Here is a 24,964-nt window from a genome sequence, read left to right on the forward strand (position 1 = left end):
TGCATTTGCGTGTTAATCAATATATAATAACAAACAGCCTCATTCGCCTGAAAGCCCAACACATATGTTACTGCGAATTTCCGCACTTTTTTACGCATCATTATTATTATTATTATTTATGTATATATAGCACAAATACACAAACACACACACACACACACACACACACACACTTATGCTCTGAGCAGTCAGTGTGTGTTTGTACATTTTTGCATGTATTTTTTTCTGTATTATTAACGACACAAAAAAAGGCTCATAAAATTTACAATGCCTGCCTTTAGGCCTTTTACTTAATGATGCCATTTTTGCGCTGCCAACACAGCCTGAAAAATTCGCGTTTAATTTTTAACGCACGACTGAATGCAACAACAAATAAAAAAAAACGTAAAATAAGCGAAAACAGCAAAAGACAATACTACTCATATATCACATTATATTTCAACATTTTTTTTCCCGTTTCCAAATATTTAATTTAAAAGTAATATTTACTATGTCATCATTATTTGTCAGAACTTCCAATAAAAATTGAACTTCAACAAGCTAAACTTAAGTCAAATAATGATAACATTCACAACCAGCAAATTAATGAAGCTGACATTTATAATAGCCGATTGCGTATACTTGATATTCTCAAGTTTTTTAAATTTATAGTTTATTTTATCTATGAATCGTAAAAATATATAAAAAAAAGACAATATTATTTAGAGTTGAACGTATATTTGATATTCTCATGTCCTTAAAATTGCAATTAAGAATTCACATAATTAATAATTCAACTTAGCCAAAGGTCAAAGCAGTCAGAGCTGGTAATTACACGCAAGGATCAAAATTAATTTATAATCTATGGCTTAATAATAATCATTATAATTATTAAACGAATTCTGTTCATATAATATATAATATTATACATATAAGAGACAGTATTCATATAGTTTAAGTTTTGTTTTTCATTATTAGATTCTGGTTTATATTTTTAGATTTATTTGCTGTGTTCAGCAATTTGCACTTATAATTTTATTCCCTTTGGGTTAATCAAGTCAACTCTTCATTATTAATATTGCTTAAGATGTTTAAGCTTAGAGATATTTGTCGAATATTGCAAATATAAATACTTTATAGCAATTGAAATACTAAGTACAAATAATTAAGAATCGATTTTTGCAATTCTTATGTGATATGTGTCTGGAGAGAGAGCCTGAGGCTTAATGCTATAGCTCATCTCATTGCAAAATGGAATTGTATTCGTTATTTCAACAAAATAATAAAATAATACTAATAGTGAATGGAGAGTTGTTTCCATGATTCCGCAATGAATTTGCGATTAATTTGAAACAATAATTTGAATTGATAATCCTAGTTTGAAAAAATATATATATATAAAATAAACAGATGATGCTGTAATATAATTTATATTAGATTCATACTTTTATATTCATATCTGAACATGAAGATGCCACAAATTTGAATGATGCACTCCTCACCTCAAGAGAGGGTGAAGAACTAATGTGCTGCGACACATTGAACACCAAAATAGATGAGGCTTCTGTAAGCCAGAAGCGTCCATTAGAGATAAACAAACTAAGCTAAGACCCACCGAAAAGACCGAGGATTTAAAAAAATAAACGTTAGTTTTTGGCTTGACTTGATTTGTTGCCATTCAATAGCTATAAGATAAGTTAAATAATGTTATCCATGTTGAATTTAATTAAATAAATAAATTGTTTATTAATACCCTTGACAAAAAAGATGACACTCATGTTGTTGGCAAAATTAAACCAAAATATGCAGTAACATAATTTCAATACATTATATTGAATTGTCTTGCATCTACTAGATTCATCTTCAATTTAAGTCAAGACGAGTTTAGTATTGATATCAATAAGATAAGTTAAATAATTTGATATACGTTCATTTAAAATAAATAAATAAATAGTTTAGTTATACCCTTGACGATAAAAAGATCACAAACCCTGAAACCAAAAGATGCAGTAATATAATTTTTCTTTCTTCTATTAGATTTATCTTCAATTTAAGTCGAGATGAGGTTTATTATTTTGAAAAGAAGATTCCACACGCTAAGCTCAACTCAAAAGACAACAAAATGGAATTGTTAAGCGAATGAGAAACCATTTTGCAATATGCTCATCTCATTTTGAGTCCATGCGTGACATTTGCCATTAAGCTGCATAATTCGTAACCAGTTTTCATTGTCATTGGTGACTAAAACTTCTCGTAAAATTATTTGTTCGATTCAGCAGCAACAGCACACACATGAGATGTTTATGAAGACAGTATGTGTGTGTGTGTGTGCATAATTTTTAATGATTTACAAACTAGCCCGCTGGCAATTTACGCTTGAAAACTGACAGTTGATATTCTAGAGTAGCAGAGGCAAAGGAGTGACAGAGTAAGGGAGCGAGAGAGACAGAGAGAGAGAATGAGAAACTGAGACACATACTGAGACATAGAATGGGAATGAGAATGCGAACTGAGAACTGAGAACTGGGGGAAATATAATGCAAAATGCAAAAATCGCCGCCAGTTATGAATGAGACCAGTTTCTTTATTTGCTGCTGCTGCTTGCAGAACGCTGCTGCATGCTGAATGCTGAACGGAAAAGGATTGCGTCGAACATGCAACTAAGAATGCCCCAAGGCGTCAAAAAAATTTATATGTGGAAGTTAAAAATAAGTTAAACTTAAGTAGCTGCAGGCCGCATTTGGCATTTTTGCATATAATGAGGGTACGACGACAACAGCGCCGACGACTTCAAGTCCGAGTGAGGACTTGTCACCTATAGCAGCTGCTGATGATGTTGCTGCTGCTGCTGCTGTTGCTGCGACCAACATTTTGGGGACAATTATGAACTGTGATTGTGTGGCACAGACTGCGACATAATTATAGGCTCAGTTCCCGCATGTTGAAGGATGGCAAGTTTTCTTTTCTTTTTTTGCTTTGTGTTATTTTTAAATTATGTTTTATGTGTGTGTGTGCACTGTAATTTCGGAGCATGCTTTGAGAGCTGCAGCAGCTGCTGATGCTGTCGCTGACGTGCAACATGTGTGCTGCAAGTTTTTGTTAGCATTGTCGTTGCTGTTGCCGTTACCGTTGCCATTGCTCTTGTCTAATTTCGCATGGCTAGCAACACTTTTTTTTACTCCAACACTTGTCCAAACAACAATGTCGCTGATAACGCCAACGACAACAACAACGAGAGCTACCATTGTTTTTGTGTTTTTATTGCCACGCCCACGCACGCACCACCTGTGCAACAAGTTAGCAAAACAAACAGCTGACTAAGCATCACCAAAGGACACCTCCAACTGCTGCCAAATTAAACGCTACTCGAATACTGTGCTTACGTGTTATATTTAATAATTTATGTGACTTAGTTTATAAAATATTGGTTGTGCTGAAATCTTTCATTTTTAAAACACTTTTTGTTACAAGGAAATGGATTGGAATGTGTGAAAAAAACATAAGCATTTAAAATAAATTTCAACAAATTGAAAATAAATGTAATATAATAACTTTGTAAACCAAAAAAACTAAAGTATAAGTATAAATAAAGTTCTACACATTGCAAGCAAATTTAATATACTAAATTGGTAAAGAACAACAAAAATATTGCCTAACCATAAATTCAAATTAAATGTAAAATTAATAAGCCAAGCCAAATATTTTTAAATAAAATTGAAAAAAAAAAACAAAACAAATAGAATTAAACGTACATAAAAAAATCAAACTATAATTCGACAAATTTGAAAAATAAATGTATTTTAATTGGTGATAGAAATAATAATTAATTAATTTTATAATAATTTAATTTATTAATTCGTAAGCAATTATTTATTTCCTTTTTAAAATTAAAGTAATTGTTTGACACATTGGCATCGAAGTTTATAAAATTACTGCAGTGATATTATTTTTATACACGGTATAACCATGGGGTAGAAAGATATTATAACTTTTCGTCTGAAAAAAATGTATTTAACTGGCAGAAGGAGCCATCTCCGAATCCATAAAACCTAGAGACGATTTAGCCATGTCCCTCTGTCCTTTTGTCTGTCTGTCTGTCTGTCCGTTTATATGAAACCCTTGATCACAGAAATTCTAAGAGATAGAGCAATAATTTTTTTCAGCAGCACTTGCTATGCTTGCACTGAGATCAAGTTGGATTAAAATTTTAACCACGCTTACTTCCGCCCCCGCAAATCGATAAAAATCAAATAGCAAGCGTACATAGAATAATAAATTCAGTAGGGTTTTAGTTGCTTTGGCTGACAATCTATATATTTTGTACTTTATTTTATATTTGGAATATAGTACTATATTGATTTACCAAATATAGCCTTTAGTATATTTTAGTAAGTTTTCAGTATAATTTTGATATATTTTTAGAATGTTTTGATATATATTGAAAATGGGTAGCGGGTATCTCACAGTCGATTCTAGCTTTCATTCTTTTTTAAGTTAATTACATTAAAATAGTTTAAATGTTGCTAAACGAATCTTTCTTATAAATTGACATATCCAACTAAAACTGATGTTCGTTTATAATAGAAGAAAACAAACAAACGCAAAACAAAAATGCATTTCATGTTATTCACCTGCTTCTCGTTTGTCGTTGACAGTCGAGCAAACAAAACACAACAAAGAACAGCTAAGTTCACACACACACGCACACACACACAGAGAGAGAAACACTCACACGCACGCACACACTGACAAAAGGCAATGCGCAAGGACAATGGCGGTCTAAGGTATGCGGCTAAAACTGAATTGTTTTGGTTATTTGTGTCGTATGCAACATGTTGTGATCGAACCTGCTGCAACATCTGCCATTCGCCGGCGGCAACAAGCTGCTGCCGTTCATATTGTTGGCCACAACGTAAACACAACCAAGCAGCAGTCGAACAATTCAACAGACGAACAACAAGCAACAACAAGAGACAGCAAAAGCATGGGACACAGGCAGAAGCAGAGGCAGAGACAGAAGCATCATCCACAGCTACAGCTACAGCTACAGCTAAAGCAACTAAGTATCCATATCCGCAGCTTTGGTATGTTCGAGCTCAGTTAGATAGAGATACGCAGATATACAGCGGCAAGAGACGGACGGATGTACGGACAGTGAGGGGAGACAGACACGCGATGGCAACGCTCGCTCAGCCTCAGCTTCAGCTTCAGTCTCTCTGCCACTGCCTCAGTCTCGGCAGCAGCCTCAGCTCACCTCTCCTTGTCCCTGAGGCGTTCGCTTGTAATTATAATATTTCAACCCAAATGTTGCCGCTGGCCATGCGCCAATGATGGATTTCAACTCTCTGCCCGCTCTCTGCCATAGCATATAATATGCCATACTTCAAGCTACACACCCATACACACACACACACACACACTAGCACATTTGTATATGTATTCAGACATTCCCAGCTGGTTTTGGCCTGGGATCTCTGGCATCGAGGTGCGCCTTCTCGTTCCGGGGTTGCTGCTGCTGCTGTTGCCGCTGTGCAATTTGTGGCCACGGGGCAAAACGGATTGGCCTCAGGCGATACATGTGAATAAAATTACATTCACTATTTTATATGCTGTATAAATGTATAGTATACATATAAATAAGTATATTATTGTATATACAACGGATACGCGCGTGCTATATACAACCAAATCCTATACTTTGTCTCTGCAAAGAAAAATACAGTAGATAGACAGATAGACAGATGGATAGATGGTTGTTTGGATAGTTGGAACGCGGTGTTATAGAAAAAATAATTGAATTGGTTGCTTCGTTCATCACTGGCAGCAGCAGTAACAAGATTAGATCATAGTTCGACTCACACAACGACAGTAACAACTTAACAACAACAACAACAAGAACGTAGAAACAAAAACGCCTTTGGGCTATGACCGCGGAGAAAAGGGTAAAAGATGCTGCCACTGACAAGCGACCAACTTAGAAGCTAAGCTCTAACTGGTTGCCAATTGCCAGTTCCCAGTTCCCAGTGCTCTCAACTCGACTCGTTTGCAGCCGAACATTAATCAGTCCAACAGCCAAATTACTTACAAAGCTGACTAATAGAGACATAAACATTTCCAGTTGTCAGAAGCTGGTAAATGATACAAGCGTAAGCAAATAAATGCCCATGCTTAGCCAACAGCTGAACATTCACTCGCAGAGACCATAAAAAATTGTTATAGAAAATAGATTCTTTTTGAATTTATTTAAAGGAAAATATACTTTTTTCTTTTTTATAATAAATTTTTATACCCGCTACCCATAGGGTAGAAGGGTATTATAACGTTGTGCCGGCAGGAAATGAATGTAACAGGTAGAAGGAGGCATCTCCGACCCAATAAAGTATGTAAATTCTTGATCAGCGTCAACAGCCGAGACGATCTATCCATGTCCGTCTGTCCGTCTGTGTGTCTGTCCGTTTGTCCGTATGAAACACTGGATCTCGTAGACTATAAGAGAAAGAGCTACAATTTTTTTTCGACAGCATTTGTTATGCTTGCACGCAGATCAAGTTTGTTTCAAATTTTTGCTACGCCCACCTCCGCCCCTGCAAACCAAAAAAAATCGAATAAAAAGCTAGAGCTTCGAATTTTGGTATGTACAATAATATTTATAGTAATTGTGATTCCTGAAAATTTGGGGTTTTAGTTACTTTGGCCGACAATCTGGTATATTATGCCGTCTATGGTATATTTTGAATGAGGTACTATATCGGTATAACAAAAATACCATTTGATATATTTTTAGTATTTTTGGTATATTCTGAGAGAGAAAATACCGCAATATTTTGCTTTTATTCAAAATGTGTAGCGGGTATCTCACAGTCGAGCACACTCGACTGTAACTTTCTTACTTGTTTATTTATAATGCAACATATCTTATGTTCATTTATTTTAATTAAATATGACTTAGTTGAAAGTCATGATAACAACTTCTCGTCATCCGTTTGCTCTGGCTATATTCTGTTATATTCAATCTTTATAATATTTAATTTATAATTGATTTAAGCTGCAATGTAGATAGTAAAACTTAATCAAAAGACAAAAAAAACACCAAAAATATAAAGTAAATTGAAAATAAATTAAAATAAAAATAAACACATTTAATAAAATCCATTTGTACATGTCTTGCATAGTTTTAATGAAATATTTTTTTTCGAACTCTGAAGAAAAAAGTTTTTAAATCAAAATTTTGGTCCATAAAGTGCGTCAAGGACATGAAAATTCCAATGTTAGAAAACACACATTTAAAAAAAACACCCAAGTTTTTAAGTATATTTTAAGATCAAAAACATATAACATTACATTTTTGTTTTTTTTTTTTTTTACTATTTATTTATTAGTTTACCATTTTATTACTAACCCATTTAACATATTTGTATGTTCATCACTCTACTTACGAAATACTTATCAACGCGATTCGAGCAGCATTTAAACCCAGGACCTCCTCCTCCTTTAGAGACGGCAATAAAGAATGATTCGAGACAACTCGACTATGAACGAAAACACCTAAAGCTTAAAACATTATGGATTACAGAATTCTGTAACCTGAATCTAGTATTTTAGGTCTTAGTTTTAAAATCTAGAATTCTTCAGACCTATATTCTTGGTTTTAAGAATTTGTTCTTGAAGTTGTCTTATTTTAAGAACATAGTTTTTAAAAAGATTGTTCTTGAAATTGGTATTTTTTCAGTGTAATAAATTATTTTTCATGCAAGTCGAGTCGACTGTGAGATACGCACTAAAATATTCGAAAAGCTATAATATTGCATTTAAAATTGATCATAGCACTCAAAATATTAAATGTATCAAAAGTATTTATATTGCACATATATTCACCAAGATATTAGCCTGCCAATTGCAAATTTGCATAATTTGTGTTTAGATAAATGTCTTTTCTTAACAAATAGCGTTCAAAGTAATTAAAGAAAAAGTTGTCAAAGCAATGACAAAACTTAATTAGTAAATTTCGCATAAGAATGCAAAGAATGTTTTCTTAAAGAAATTATCCACATACACTAAAGTCGAAAATTATTACAATAAGAAAAACGTCAGTTAATCTTACAAGAAGTGTTCATTATGTGACAAGCTGGAATGTGTCCTTCAACTGAGTTGTGTTAACTTCACATTAATCCACATGCCACATATATGTACGTGTATATACATTACTTGTGTGTGTGTGTTGGTGTAATTAAATTGACATCAATTAAGCTTGCGTATCCTGCAGCTTCTGTAGTCGCTGCTCAAGTGCTGCTCATTAAACAATTAAAGGATAATTATCAACGGCGTTGCCTTTTTGCAATTTTCATGCGCAAAGTGTTAAAATCACTTAATAGGCCGCCCAGGATGCCACAGCTAACCTCCTGCCCCTGCCTCTCGTGCCCCCCGCTAGGCTCAGCTCGTCATACACATCCTGTCTGTCTGCCCGTCTTTCCATCCGTCCGTCCGTCCGTCTGTCTGTCTGTCCGTATGTTCATATGGCGAAAAAGTTGCTCGCATCAATTTTACCTGTGTGCGGTCGAGTGTGTCTGAGTCTGTGTGTGTGTGTGCGTGTGTGTGTGTAAGTGTTTATGTTGCACGCGGCTGTTTGTTTAATTGTAGCGTTAAACGGCAACTGGCGAGCGGCGGCTGCGGCTGCGGCAGCGACTGCAGCGGCTATAGACACATACATATATGATATGGCCATATGGAGAGTTGTCTGTAATATTGTGCCAACAATAACAGCAACAACAACATCGCAGAACAGTAGCCACAGCAACTTCAACAACGACAGCAGTCAACACTATTGTAGACTGAGGCTGACTCGACGAAGCATAAGCTCACATTAATGCAGTTACGTACACACACACACTTGCACTCACACACACACACACGCACGCTCGACACTTTGGCAGACACAAACCAAACATCAGCCAAGAGCCGCCAACAGCAAGAGCGACAACAACAACAACAACAGTAGCACAACAACAGTCGAAACTGTCGATTCAGTCAGTAGTCAGTAGTCACAGTCAGTCAGTCAGTTAGTAAAGCAATTTACAGACATGTGCTACACACACACACACTCACACAAACATTGCTCTTCTCGCCTCGCAGTTGCAAATGTAGAGCAAAAATTCGCACGATGAAAAATGGTGCAAATGCATTTTAGGCACCTTTCAACGAGCACCACCAAAAAAAAAAAAAAAAGAAAAACTGCAAAACAATAACAAACAGTGCGCGAAAAAAATGCGTGTGAAAAACGTTTCGAATTGTAGTACAATTAAACAGTAGCCAACTAACTAAAGCGTTAAGTGCGCTGAGAAATGGGCTAAAACTGCAAGCATGGGAAGCAAACATTCGCTATGCAAACTGAAGACAATGTCTTCGAGGCAGGAAAGTTTCGCTTTCCGCAATATGAAAATTAATACGCTCTAATCTATGTAGAAACTTCACCTAACAAAACAGTTCATCAAATGCATCTATAAGAGCGGATATTAAATACTTTCGACGTATGTATTTATTTCCTCCTGAAGTTTTCGGATACTAATATTGAATTCAATTCGAAATAGCTTAAGAATAATTGAGCTTTCAGAAATAATTCAACACTCAAACTATCAAATGAAAGCCAAGGAAACAAGTAAACTACCTGATAATTTTTAATAAACACATAAAATATACCACAAGCAAAAACCAAATTAAAATACATATCGCATAAATGTTAAAATATACCGAGGGCGATATTTGGGCTACATTTAAAATATACCATGAGTGCAAAATATACTAGATTGTCAGCCAAAGGAAGTAAGACTCCATTGCAGTAGGCGTATTTTGCATTCAAAAAGATTTTTTAAATTAATTTTTAAAATTTAAATCTGATTTTTAGGATTCATAAGCACAATCACATCTTTAGCTTTAAAATTCATTTTGAAGGCATGGCAAAAATTTGCAACATTCTTGAACTATGTGAAAATATACATAAATACTGTTGACGAAAATTGTATTTCTATCTCTTATAGTCTCTGAGATACAGTGTTTCATACAGACGGACGGACAGACAGACAGATGGACAGTTGGACATGGCTGTATCGTCTCGGCTATTCACGATGAAGAATATATATATTGTATGGGGTCGGAAATGAAACTTTCTTCCGGTTGCATATATTTCCTGCACAAAATTATACCCCTTCTTCCAAGGGGGCGCTGATCGACGCCTAATTTGTATCCCTAAGCTCGGGCTTCGTGGGATTAAGCCAACATGGCAGGTGCTCACGTTAAACTCGAGTCTATATATACCCTTCTACCCTATCAGGTGGCGGGTATGAAAATTATTTTATTATATAATATTAATAATTAACCGATATTAATATCTGCATATTCTTTGAGTTTCTTAACCAAAGATTAATTGACCAAACTTAATCCTGAATGCGAACTTAAAAATCCGGGCTTCAATGAAGTCATTGAAAATGTATTAACAAATACATAATTCATAATAATATGACAAAAATGTACTAGATAGTTAAATTAAAGTTGAAGAGAATAGTAATAAAGTCATTAATCAAATATATACGCTAAAAAGGTGTTCAACGAAGGTGTTTAAACCTTCCATGTGCAGTAAGATTTCTTTGGACGTAGCCAATTAAATTAATAGTAAATCTTAATTTTGTCTCTCCTGAATCCATCTTTCTATGTCTTATACAACTTTGCGTTTAGTGTTTCAGTTTTTAGGCCACCGTAAAGATATGTATGCTGTCTGTCCTATTCCTAACACCCAACTTATCAAATTAAATATGTGTTTAAAGCCCATTCTTAAACAGTTTGACAAATTTGTTTTGGGCGTGCTGAGCTTGTATGTTATAACATTGAAGTCAACGGAGCGAACTTTAGAGATTAAATACTTTATGTACTTTAGTTGAACTGCCCAGCTGCTGCACACCCTCAGCAGGCTGGTCATAATCACATGACCCTTATCATATTTGCCTACATAACCACATCCCAGAGCGCACACTTTCGCCTCGAAGCAAAGCGTATTGCGGCCAAGACAAACGAATGCATGCACGACTCACAAATACCCCTTAGTGTATGAAGAAAGAGGTTGAATAATTTTGAACAAAGACGCTGTTGAGTTAATTTACTTTTTTTTTTTAAAGAATAGCAATAGAAATATATCAAGTAAGATTTTCCAATTCACTTGTTCCCATTTTCATTGCTCTAAGCTAGGATATATCCAAATGGTTTGTTTTGGGGATTAAGACGAATAATGTAAACCCCTTTTGCTTGAAGTCGTTGTTGCTAGGTATGCAAAGGCCGCATAAATTCCTGTTTTCTGTTTGTGGCCGCCTTTTGTGGTTGGCTGCTCTGATGCGGCGGTGATGCTGGTGGTGGCGATGGCGATGGAGGTGATGGTGGTGGTGGCAATGCTTGTGGTGTTGTTGGTTTCGAATGCGACTCCGACTCCGACTACGACTTCGACTCAGTTTCGGACTGTGGCTTTGGCTCTGCCTCATAAACGGAGTGGCAGCGGCGCATTTGCCCTCAAGGTGTAAAACTTGTTGGTGTATTGTTGTGTTGCTGCTGCTGCTGCGGTTGCTGTTGCTGTTGTTGTTGTTGCTGTTGTTGTTGCACACTTTTCAAAACTGCCTGTCAATGCGTGACATTTCATATTTAAGTTATAATCTGCATGCATTACTTTTGGGATCGCCAGGCGTCCGACACACACACACACACACTATCACACACTCACGCTCCGAGTTGCCTATAGCAATCGGAGAAAGGGAGAGCGAGGCAGAGATGCCAACATGTATAAATTTAATGGTATACAAAATTAACTGGAGGCTAATTTTCAATAAAACTGACAGCAATGTAAAATGAGGAAAGCACACATACACACACACACACACACACACACACACAGCCAATGGGTGTATATGTATGTATGTTCTTTTGTGCCTGACGTGCAGTAAATTGAAATGAAAACGAGTGAAATACAAAAACAAACACACATATACAATTAATAAGTATGAATGTATATTTGGTTTATGTCCATACACAGATGTCCGCTTTATAAATTAAACAAAAACTTAATAAATAGCTAGAAGCAATTAAGTTGCAATTAATAACGGCATTTGTCTTTGTGCCAAACACAACCCACTCACAACATTCTCCTCTCTCTCTCTCTCTTCACTCTCCACTTCACACAACTCTCTCTCCCTTAGTTCGCTCATCCGCTCACACCAATTGGGGGTTTGCTATCTCTGTCGAACTGCAGTTGGCATCAAACATGCTGCTGCAAACATCATCAAACCAGTTTCAAGGCTTATCACTGCAGACGCATCTAAATTATCACGAATGCCGGCAGCTCAGCTGAACAACAGAGCGCACACATAAACACAACGAAGTCGTTACTCTTGCTCTTGCTCTTCCTCTCGCTCATCGTCATCATCGTCAGCGTCGCGTCGTCCTCGTTGTGTGCACGAACATGTTGCGACCGAGCGAGCCTCAGGCCATACTCAACTGGCTGCAGCTCGAGCGCTCGCTGTTGTTGTCGGGTTGGGTCTGATTTGGCTCTCCTGCTGTTGCTGTTGCTGTTGTTGCTTGCCTGCTTGCCTGCCTGCCTGCCTGTCTCTCCTGCTCCTCCTTGGCCTGAAGCTATTCGCTTGTAATTATAATATTTCATCCCAAAAGTAGCTGCAGGCCATCAGTCAGTTTCGTTTGCGGCTTGTTGCAGGGTGAAGAACAGGGTGAGCAGGGCCAAAAGGGGCGACACAGCACAGCAGGGCGACAACAGGAGGAGCAGCGGGGACGGAGGACAGAGGACGACAGCAAGGCAACAATGCAGCAACGCCAACAATGATGAATTTTTGAACTTGCCGTGTGGGTTACAGTGATGTCTGCCACATAAACGCCAAGCGCTGCGAGACAACAAAAAACGCCCCACGTTTCACTTACCACCCCCACCTACCCCCGACTTCCCCCGCAACCATCTTACTGCTGTTCTGTGGCTGCGGTTTTTGTGGCCTTCTACACATGACCCGAAGCGGCAAGTACTGAGTACTGATTGTATAGCTCTTGGAATTTCTTGTTCTTCTATTGCTCTATCAAAAAAGGATTTCATTCTTTGCTGTTTACATAGAAATGCTGCTTAAATTAAATATGGCATACAGTGAACACCGACAGCACAGCAACAGCAACGACAACGACAACGCTTCTTATGGACTATAAATTAGCCATCAAAAGCACAGCAAAGCCGTGAATACAGCTCGAAGGCGCCTAAAAACGTTGCTGACACATGAAATGCAATTGCAATGGCCAACCACTAAAATGGTATTAAGTGCAATTCGATCGCTTGACATGTGCAACCTGCCACTTGGACAACGGCAACGGCAACGGCGGCTGGCTGAAAGGGGCAGATGAGGCATGCTTCATTTTGTGATAAATTGAGCCGCTAGCCGGCAGCCAAAATCATTTTCATATTGAATGCTAAAATAATGCTTACCTGCTGCTGTTGCTGATGGTGATGTTTTTGTTGCTCTTTCTGCTGATGTTGCTGCTGTTGCAATTGCAATTGCAACTACTTGAACGAGTGTGTGTCTGCAGTTTTGGACTCAAATTACCGCATCGTTTGCGGCGACATTTAATTAAAATTTTCTTTCAGGCACAATCTCTGGTACATAAACGTTTCTAGTTCTCGATTGTTGGCCAACTTTTTGGCTGCTGCCCGGCCTGCCATGAGTTTATCAGGCAACAAATTTAGTGGCTTGAGGATAATTCGCACTGCACTTAATATCAACTCAGGGAAATGGCCATAAAGTGAACGCTTAATGACCAACTGGCCGTTGTCGTTTTCGCTTGTTTGTTTTGGCCACCGATAAATGTGCACTTAAAATTGGCCACATTTGTGGCAGTTGCAGCACTCGACTGCTCTTATCAGTGGTTGGTGGTGGTGGCTGCTGCTCATAATAACGATGCTGAATGAAAACCAGACAACAGTGTGGCAGGCGGCAGCAACAATATATTGTCGCATTGTCGCAATGCACGCTGCTCTGTGCCAATAATATTACACATACGCCACGTTGGCGTATCGGCAACGAGCACTCCTCCGATTCCGATTCCTAGTACGACTCCGTCTACGTCTCCGTCTCCATCTCCGTCTCTAGCGGCAACGGCAACCGCAACGTTTAATTTCCCGTTGCCACATCGTGGCTTTTGTTCAGCCGAACGTCGCATTCAAGTAGTTTTCCTGCCCCGCCCAGCTGCAAAAGTACAGCGAAACCCGCATAACGGAAGCTATGCCGGCGTTTCCGCGTCTCATTCTTTTGCCAAGATGCTGCGGCATAAGTTTCTAAGTTTGCCAAATAGATTGACACAGAAATACTCTGTAATTATTTTGTAGTTTCATCTACACTTCTTATTCTTTCTTATGTTTAATGTTTGCTGACTCAATTTCTCATAATTGGTATGACAATTTTGTATATTTTTGAAATATCTATAGTATATGGATATTCTGTTAACATGATAGATTTATATGGGAATATCGATGACACGATGAGGGGTCATGGAGCACACAAATGTATAATTGAATCGATAAATGTTTCTGTTAATAATTAAAAGTTTTAAATAAACTAAAATAAAGATAGTCGGAATAAAACCTGACTATATTGCATCCTCTATTTACTGAAAATTTAAAGCAGTTTTCTTTATCAATAGTTTTTGAGAAGATCAAGAAATTAAGAAACTAACATTTAGTCTTAGTTTTAACTGCTTTCGTTGATCAAATCATTAGAAAACTTTGCTTAAGATCTCAACCTCTAATTTAATAGAGAGCCAAAAATGAAGGATGATATGATTTCGCGTAAAAACATCGAAAGTTAACAGAATTGAATCAATTGAATAAATGTTTCTGTTAATAATTATACTTTTAAAATAAACTAAAATAAAGGCACTTGGAATATAACCTTACTATATTGTATCCATTATTTTCAGAAAACATAAAGCAGGTTTTTTATACCGATAATTTTTAAATTGACTCAATATCAATTCAACCATAAGAAACTGATATTCAGTCTTAGTTTTAACTGCTTTCCTTGATCATATATGATAATTAAAAAAGGTTTTGCTTAAGATCTTATCCTCCAATTTAATATAGAGCCCAAAATAAAGGATGCCACTTAGTTTAGCTCGCCGCATTGATTTGATAAATGCTGCACTCAAAAGAGTTTGATTTTTTTATTTGGTTTTGTTTTCTATGCAATTATGCGCTTCATTGAGCAATTTCAGAGCAGACGCAAAACGCAAATGTCAGGCGCCCGTTTAGACACAATTTAATTAACAGGCACTCTCGCACACACCCACACACACACACCCACTCACACACACACCACATGGAGATAACAACAAACGAATTTTGTATGTGCATTGGATTCGAAAGTGGCATTCATGCAGAAATTATGCAACTGTCAGTTGCACAACAAAATCAAATTGCTTGCGCCCCGATGTGTACTATACAGCTAAATAATTGCAGCACTTGATTGAGCGCAAAATGTGCAACGAAAACAATTGCAGATACAAATTTTTGTGGTGGACGAGTTTATATAGTATGTGTTTGCGTTGTCGAAATAACTTTAAAGTCAATTAAAGTGGAAGTAAAGAAGACAACGACTCAAAGTCAAAGTAGAAGTCAGTCAGCTGCAGTTGCTGATGTTGATGTCGCTGTTGTTGCTGTTGCTGTTGTTGCTGATGCGACTGCTGTTGCCTGTGGCAGGCACATTTCAGCCTCAAATAGCCGCTGGCATTGGCAAAGCAATGGCTAAGCAGCAGCAACAGCAGCAGCAACAAAAAAGGAAGCAACAGCAACAATACCAACAGCAACAGCAAGAACAACAACAAGTGCATTTAGTTGCGCCGCACGAAATGCCCCTCGGCTATGTATGTACAGAATAGTCGCACACACACACACACATATACATTTATATATATAGAGAGAGAGAGGGAGAGTGAGACATTGGCACTGGCTATATACAAAGGCTTATGTACAGCTGATAGCCAAAAGCCATCTCCCTTGCCTGCGCCCTTTGCAAGGCTTGAAGGAGCTGCGGATGCTGGCAACGCGTTGCCAACGTTGCCAACGATGGAAACGGGCATCGGGCAACGGGCAAACGTCAGCGGGCGTTGACTGTACGGCGAAAAAGCGTCGCTGCGTGAAAAACTCAGCTGCCGTCGGGTGAAACGCAGCAGCGACGCCACCGCGTCCGCCGCGCCGTACGCTTCGGTTTGCTAATGTTGCCCCAGGACTTTACCGCTTTGATGAGCGAGACAGAGGACGACACACAGCCAAGGGACGGCAAGGACAATGCGGTGCACGCAGAAGGCAGCGACGGAGCAGGCTTGATCGCAAAAGGTACGAAGGGCACGAAGGACCTCCATCACCATAGAGTGTGTGTGCAAGTGTGTGTGTGTGTGTGTCCGACCTGTTAGAGGGTATTGCAAATGGCCTCCGGTTTTGCGCCTGCGCACCCCGAAGGAAGACAACAACAACAGCAACAACAAGAACAAACCAACTAAAATCACTGGGCAACACAAGGCAACATTTCAATCTCCGCTGTGTTATTTTGCAACTGTGCCCCAAAGGACTAAAGTGTATACTTAAAGCATATAATCATTCTGATTAATAATATCAAGTGACTCGTGCACAAATACTTTAGAATTGGTTGAAGTTTCCTTCTTATTTATATCCATCCTCTAAGTAGGCTTAACTGATACAATTCAAAACTTGATTTTCAGTTGTGCTCATTGAAATAGCAGTGCATACGACATACACGAAAAACGAAACTTTGAGACAATATTTAGTTATAACAGCTTAAAGAATTAACTTATTTTGAAATAATTCAGCAATTTTTTTTCTTTAGGATAAAAATAAAGAATTCATTATGATGTCTTTTGAAATAGCATGGTTAAAAGTAAAATATAATAAAATACAAATTACCTAACAAACAACTTAATCCTACCAAATTTCGATTTGATTACCAGGTGATACTATATTGTTCTACCTTTATTGGCATGGAGTCCACCAAGAATTCGCAATGCTTGCGTAGAATCTAGCTCTCTGCCTAAACCTTCCATATAACTTGCCAAAGCTGAGTCTTAGAAGTCGAAGATTTCTTGGCAAAATAACGTCCCTATGAGTTCTCAATCGGATTCAAATTCGTGAACTTTGCAAACATCAAGCTCTAAGTAGGCGCAATTAAAGCGAACATTAAGAAATTTGTCAACTTAAATTCTTCACCAAAAAACTTCTGTCATTGTAGAACTTTCATCATATTTTTGTAAACATTATTACATTATATAGCAAACGAAGATTATTAGAGCAAGATGCACAGCCAGATGCAGTAAGTAATTTATGTTATCTTCTAATATTTCTTAACGCTATATCTCACTAACAGAACGCGTAACGTTCAAGATGAATCAGATGAGTTATACGCAAATAAGTTATTCTTATCGAAAAGGTAAGTACTCAACTAACTTATATTCCCAAATCCGTTTTTTAATTGATACATTATGCAGTTCATCAGACACGTGCCTAAGATCTGTAAAATTCTCAGCTGATGGGCAGATGACCACCGTAAAATCAGCTAGTTTTAGCGATCACCATCTGGAAGCAAACCTTGAATTACCAGAACTGAAAGAGCGTTGTGCCTTCGCGTCCAACAAAGAGCTCTATGAGTTGTCAAAGCAATTAGCTGACAATGAAATCGAACCACCAGCTGAAGGTCCCCAACATGAATCATTAAATGAATGTGTAAATATAGAACATAAATCTGAGATAATTTGGCATGAGTGTACATTTAATGAAAACGATGGCAAAGTTGAGAATACGTATTACACAGCCGAAGGATCAAATGTTGTTGTTGACTTACCAACAAAAAAATCAACCAAATAAACAGCAAATGGCCAAGAAGCTACCAATACAGATTGTGAAAAAGAAATTAAAGGAAATTAAATCAACTGAAACAATTGAGCTAGATCTAGACCAGACCGCAGCAGTAAGTTATTAATTAGATAAATTTCTTAAATAATTAGCATTCGCTTTTCTAGCTTGCTGCTGATGAGCACATGATGATGTTAAAGGACATTGCTGAATTTCAAGCTCAAGTCGATATGAGAAAGGCATTTGAGCAAATGAATCCCATTGCCAATTTAATAGTAAAGCCATTCAAGAAATTGTTGCGTCTGATTGAACTCACGGGGAAAATTATTGGCAAGTTCCCACATTACGTATACTTGATATGCTAAATTAAAAACTCTACCTTAGATAACTATTACATCTTCACTCTTCTGTTGCCTCTGGGCCTTGCCATCTATCTCGTCTATATACTATATTTTGACGTCAACATCTACATTAATGCGGAGCGTCGTTATTTAAAGAAAATGCGTTCATCTGGTATTTTATTGAAATGGTTTTATTATGTGATGCACCTGCTAAATGTGAACATATTTTAGTTAGTTTTCAGTAATAAAAAATTGAAGTTGTCTGTACACAATTGTTTTCCTCGCTATTCTGCACACAAATTGTGCAATGTTGTAAAATATTTATAAATTTAAATACATATTTTTGGCGTAAGTGTTGAAATCTACACGCGCTCAAACGCCTCTGTTCTGGCCCTCCTTTATTCTCTAACCCCCCGTTTCTCTTTGCGCAGCAGCATCATCGAAAATCCCAAACCCCATTGCAAACGCCGCTTGACCAAATGAAAAACAAACAATTCGCTTTTGTTGTTATCCCAAATAACACTAAAACCTACAGCAAGAATAACAGCAACAGCAACAACAACAACGACGATAATAAAAACGACACCGAAAATAAACTGAAATTGTAAAGTGTTAAAAATAATAAATTATTTCTGTTATTCTAAATGGTATTAGAGAGAGCGACCATGCATAAATTTAGCCTCACACGAGTGTTAGAAAAATATTACCTCGCGGTTTTTGGCCACTACTAAACCGAAATTCAAATGATACAATAATATTGTACATAGCAATGGACACAGAAGAGTCTCTATTATTAATTTCAGCACTTTAAACTAGTCGGAATTTCTATTCTACTACTTCACATGCTATTCAATATTTCTAAATTATTGTTTAACCCACTTTACATTTTTTTTTGCAAAATTACAAAATAATATTAAAGCTAATTATCGCGGCGAGCACTAGCAACTTACATTATTTAATAAACTAGGATGTATTGTACTATACCTAATCTTTACTTGTTTCTCTTATGTTAGAGTTAATTCTGTGTCCACAGAAATTGGAAGTAAATTAAATGAAAATGAAATGAAATGTAGACGCATAAAATATGTATATTTTTGCCAAGTTTACTGTAAATTTCTTTGGTTGACTATCTGGTATATTTTGTGTTTATATATATAGTATATATTTAATGTGTTATTCGTGTTGTGTATTAATGTGTATTCGTATGTATTTCTTGTTAAATTTATTTGGTATATTTTGAATAAAGTTGATTTTTTATTATTACATTAGTATTTCTGTTAAATTAATTAGGTATATATTGGTATATATTCTGAAATTAATTTGGTATATTTTGAAATCTATGGTATATTTTCCAGGAAGTAGTATTTTTTATTACATTAGTATTTAATTTTGGTATATTTTGAATTCTATGGTTATGTTGAACGAAGTAGTATTTTTAATTAATACATTAATATTTATTGTTAAATAAATTTGGTATATTTTGTGTATATTTAGAATGAAGTAATATTTGTAGTAAGTAAAATTTTTAGTATTTTTGTTTAATTAATTTGGAAAAAGCGTAGCAGGTATCTCATGATCGAGCACACTCAACTGTAGCTTTCTTACTTGAGTTTTAAATATTTTGTGGCTTTCAGTTAATTAAAATGATGCTTTGATGTATAAAACTGGCTTACTTATTACTCTATGTTATCATTGCGTCCCACTTCGCAACCCTTCCGCCATTTGTGACAAGAGCTCAACGACAAATAGATATGTCGTAGCCCGCAGCGAGCTAATCCTTTAGCTTGAGGGGGCGAGACTTCATTGTTTATATTATATATATGGCACAATTTGTATAATTTGAACTTATTTTTGGGGTGATGCTTTGTGGGGTCATAAATCAAGACTACTTTCACATTGGCCATAAATACACACAAAAGCCAAACGAAAGACGATGAAGAACCCAAACGAAACCTGGCCAAGACTCTCGACCGTGACTCCCACAAAGGTGGCACAACATCGAACTTGTTCGTGCACTTTTTTTTTATTTTGGGGCTAGGGCTCCCGCACTCGTCGCACTCGCAACTCTAGCGTGTGTACGTGTGTGTGTATTGTTATCACAACAACAGCATCTAAATTATCATGGCCAAAAGCGAAACGCAACGGCAGCAGCAACATCGACAACAGTAACAACAACAGCAACAACAACAAGAACCACAACTCGTAGCAACAGCTTACAACGTAAACACAACAAAACGAAGAGAGCGACGCGCAGACGCCAAACACGAAACATTTTTTACTAATAAATCGCCACAAGCGATTTTCCCATAGCTCAGTTCCTCTTTATAATACATATTTCACATGAAATGCCGCCGGCGGCGAGGAAAAGCAAAAGAAATAGAACAGAACTTGATCAAAATTGGCAACTCTTTGATTTCAGTTGCTTCATCCCAAGTCTATTAATTTAAGTCGAGCTTAATTGCGTATACAAATCTGATGCTCAAAGTTTGTCAAGAGAAACGCTTTCTCACATCTCTGTTGTTATGATAAAATCAAAATTATTGTTCATAACAATTAAAATACATTTTTTGAATTCATAACAAAAATATAATATATCGATTAGGGATTGTCATTAAAAAATTCTGAAATTCAAATTCAATTTTAAAATAAAGTCCTTGCTTGAAATTTTTTATTTACCCTAAAAATGTTTCCATGATTGCAAAACTTTGAAACTTAACAATTTTATTCACTTTTCAGAACATAATAGTTTCTTTCTTTAACTGTTTACTCCTCTATTTTATCACATTTATATTATATTTATAGAGCTGCTTTTGGAATTTGTACATCGTTGAATATTTCTGTTGCCACTTTTCTCAATAATTTTCCATTGACGTTGTGTGGCAAACTGTCCACAAATTTAACTCCGGCATGCAACTGTTTGTACTCCACTAAAATACGCTTTGCCACATGCCGAATAACTTGTTGTTCACTCAACAGACTGTTTGGTTGTTTCACGATTAACGCACCAGCCGCATCATTGTATGATTTATCTCGAATGCCAACGACACACACAGATTGCACTTCTGGCAACTCCATAATGATCTTTTCGATATCATTGGGTGCATAATGAAATGATTTGTATCTGAGTAAATCCTTTTTACGATCAACCACATAGAGATTGTTATCACTGTCAAAATAACCCAAATCTCCCATATAAAACCAACCATCTGAATCCAAAGTTTTGGCTGTTTGCTCTGCATTGCCATAATATCCACTCCAATTCTGATTTGTCTTTATGATTATTTCACCAATCTCATTGTGGCCCAGATACGTGCCCTGATCACTCAAAATTCTGACACTTTTCCTTGGCAATAAGCCACCGACAAAATTGTCTATCGTTGGATTTATGGCAGCTGCAACAACATCGGTTTCACTTGTTCCATAGAGGCAGATAAAGAAAGTGTTGGGAAGAGTTCTTTGAGCTGCTCGCACCAGATTCGCTGAGACCCAACCTCCGCCATAGGTAATTATCTGAAGACTCGAAAGATTATCCACAGTTGCTAGTGGACTATGGAAAACGTCTTGAAACTGCCAATTTGACATGTGGCAAACAGTAACCTCATGTTTCTTAATGATCTCAACTAATCGCTCTACACTAAAGGGTTGATTGGAAACGATGCGAGGTGCTCCACTGACTGCAGATATTAAGACGGTCTTAATGCCGCTTATCCAGTCGATAGCTGTGTTTGTGAATATAACTTCCTTAGTGCCACCAGTGCTGCAAATGATATGATGAAACATTTATTATTAAACATTTTAAGGGTCGTTCATGAACGATCGAAGAAAATTACTATTCAGTAAAAAAAATAAATTGAATAAACTCGCCTTGATCGTTCTTTTTCGTTTTTTCTTTAGTTCATTCATGTTCAGTGTGCAATTTTTTTTTCAGTTTTACACTTTTGATCTTTAGTAATTTTGTGATTAGTCTTAATTTTTGCGATTTGCTTTCTTCCTCTATTGTTCAGATATTTGGTGTGTGTTTCATTGTTGAAATAAGATTGAAAAGAATTATGAAAATGTTTCAAAATTCAAACTCATTTATAAAACTGGATAGTTTAATATTTTCTTTAAAAAGAATAGTGTACTTCAGATAAAACAAATCTGATTAAAAACTATTGAACGAAGATCGTCAACAAAACGAATTGTGATCGATAACTGAACGAAATCATTGCAAACATCAAAACTGATCGAAGGAACCTATTTCGACTATTGAACGATGTTTACACAACACTAATATATAATACAATATTAAATTGCACTCACTTTCCTATCAACACCAATTGAGCATTGGATAAGGTCACGGCTTTGGGCAATCCCGTTGTGCCAGATGTGCAAATAATTCCCATTGTTTGATTTTCACCAAGCACTAATTTTGTGGGACTGTAAAATCAGATACAATCAATATTTTAGTGTTAACAATCGCAATTTTGTTTACTAACTTGTAAGAATTTTCGCTGGTCGTTGGTCTAAAATGGTCTTCAATCTTTGGCACATTCGCAATGTGATTGATAAGCGTGCAAATTATGGGATTCCATTCAAGAGTTATCGACTTGATTAGCTCGTAATCGTTGCCATCGCAGAATATCAGCTTTGGTTTCGTTATCGCATATAATGCAGCAATAACATCCGGCTCCAACAACGGATTAACAGCATGAAAGGGTGTGGCATTGAATAAACACGCAAACATAACGTGAGTATCGTGCACATTACTACGGGACAAAATACCAATAACGTGCTCATGAGTGAATCCTGAATCCTTAAAGTATTGTGCCAACCGTACAGACATTGTTAATGTCTCCTCACATGTAATAACTTCGTTTTTCTCATGCCACACCTAAGAATAATGGAAATGTTAAAGATAATGAAAATATCTTTATGAAATAACCCTTTACCTGACATATATTTTTGGGATTCTCCTTGAGTGCATTGAAAATAACATCTCCTATGGTTATGTCAGTATCATAAAATACCTCCATATCATCTCCATGCCACAGTTTCTCTTCCTCATTGTATGTCGTTTCAATAATTAACATTTTCGTTCACTAAATGCTTCGATCTTAACCGCGAAACAGCTCCCAATATACTAATAGGCTTTAGTCGATAATACAGTTTAGAATTGTGAATTTTGTGTTGAAGCCAAGTTGCACTTGGATGATAACGCTTATAAGTTGAGTACTAGAAATTGCTGATAAAATTATTTGTATAAAGTTCATGACTTTCGCACAAACCAATTTCGATTAATCTGCTAACTTATAATCTACGAAAATTATATAGATAAGCTTATCTTAAATCTTCAATGTTTAGAAATATGATAATGTTTTATTGGATAGGTCAACGTATCAATAGAAGCTATTAAACTTAACCAAAACCTTAAACCTTTTTATAATAATATAAAAACTGATTATTTAGAACCTTTTTTTTTATTAAATTTATATCAAACAAGAATGAAGCTCGATCAGAGTAAAATTGTAGAAGGTATTTAAGAAATACTTTTGTATGGGAAAAACTCCTACATACTACAGATCTTAGTTGTTTTGGCTGACAATCTAGTATATTTTGCATTATATGGTATATTTTGAATATGATACTATATCAGTATACCAAATATATTATATTTTTTGTTATATTTATTTGGCATATATTTTAAATTTAAAAATTTAAAATTAATAATACAATATTCAAAATCTCAAACACACCCGACGGTAGCCTTCTTACTTATTAAATACAAATGGTGCAATTAGGATATACATATGGTACACAAATATTTCATATATAGTTTATACCATAATTTTCAATAAATAAGTTTTTAATTGTATATTGTTTCTTTAACATTTGGATCCTTTAAATTAATGTTGCAACGTAGAGAATGTCAAATTAACCTTCACTCATTGTACCATAAAAACTTTCAGTTTTCTTTTCCTGTTACTCCAATAAAATATTCTAACAAATTTAATAATATATATCATAATAAAGTACCATATATTTCTCTTCATTCTTATCCTTAAGTAGTATAATTAAGTGAGGTCAGCCATACAGAGATGCTGTCTGAATGCGCACGCGCAGATGAGTTTCCACTGCTCGAAGGGCTCAATTGAACTTAAGGGCATTCCCACACACACACACACATACACGCATACTTAGCAAGCACACACCCACATGCAGCTAAAGATGTACACACACACACACAGAAACAGACACAAACCAATATGAAATGTGGGAACTTTTTGGCTCTTAATCAGTTTGCCTTGAAGACGAGACCAAATCGCATACAGCAAACACACATACACCTCTGAGGCATACTCACACACACACACTCACACACACACACACTGATAAATTGAAACCTATCTTTGGTATTTTGTTTTTCTTTGAAGCAACAATGCGCCAACAATGAGCCCGAGGCAATCCTTAGTACGACTACGACGCTCATTTATTTCACAGTCGTGGACAAGATAATCGCCAATGTCCGCTTAGAGGTAGACGACGACGACGACTAAGACGACGAAGACGACGAAAATGCTTAGTTCCAATAGCAAATGGCATGTCTCTCGTATAGGAGTGTGTACTCGTAAGTTGAATGGTATATGTATGTAGTATATGAAGACCGTCTAAAGTCGTTATTCGGCTCATTTTGTGTGGCTTTAGGAAATGTATTTCAATAATTTTCACA

At 36.4% G+C, this 24,964-nt stretch overlaps 3 protein-coding genes across 3 annotated transcripts; 2 read left to right on the forward strand and 1 right to left on the reverse strand.

Moving 5' to 3' along the window:
* The first annotated feature begins 17,209 nt into the window (after positions 1-17,209).
* On the forward strand, positions 17,210-18,210 carry LOC133845949 (uncharacterized). The gene is made up of 4 exons (XM_062280627.1): positions 17,210-17,375; positions 17,430-17,492; positions 17,551-18,029; positions 18,082-18,210. The coding sequence occupies exons 1-3, from the start codon at positions 17,359-17,361 to the stop codon at positions 17,924-17,926; spliced, it is 456 nt and encodes a 151-aa protein (XP_062136611.1). The 5' UTR covers positions 17,210-17,358; the 3' UTR covers positions 17,927-18,029; positions 18,082-18,210.
* On the forward strand, positions 18,100-18,527 carry LOC133845952 (uncharacterized). The gene is made up of 2 exons (XM_062280630.1): positions 18,100-18,244; positions 18,299-18,527. Exons 1-2 carry the CDS (start codon positions 18,100-18,102, stop codon positions 18,484-18,486), a joined length of 333 nt encoding a protein of 110 aa, XP_062136614.1. The 3' UTR covers positions 18,487-18,527.
* Positions 18,528-20,909: 2,382 nt separating this feature from the next.
* Positions 20,910-23,393, reverse strand: LOC133845217 (uncharacterized). Its single transcript, XM_062279610.1, has 4 exons — positions 23,187-23,393; positions 22,734-23,128; positions 22,558-22,674; positions 20,910-22,012 (listed from the first exon to the last, which is right to left on the reverse strand). Exons 1-4 carry the CDS (start codon positions 23,325-23,327, stop codon positions 21,052-21,054), a joined length of 1,614 nt encoding a protein of 537 aa, XP_062135594.1. The 5' UTR covers positions 23,328-23,393; the 3' UTR covers positions 20,910-21,051.
* Between the last annotated feature and the right edge of the window lie 1,571 nt (positions 23,394-24,964).

The sequence above is a fragment of the Drosophila sulfurigaster genome, chromosome 3 (genome assembly GCF_023558435.1).
Source record: "Drosophila sulfurigaster albostrigata strain 15112-1811.04 chromosome 3, ASM2355843v2, whole genome shotgun sequence".
In the NCBI taxonomy this organism is placed as follows: Eukaryota; Metazoa; Arthropoda; class Insecta; order Diptera; family Drosophilidae; genus Drosophila; species Drosophila sulfurigaster.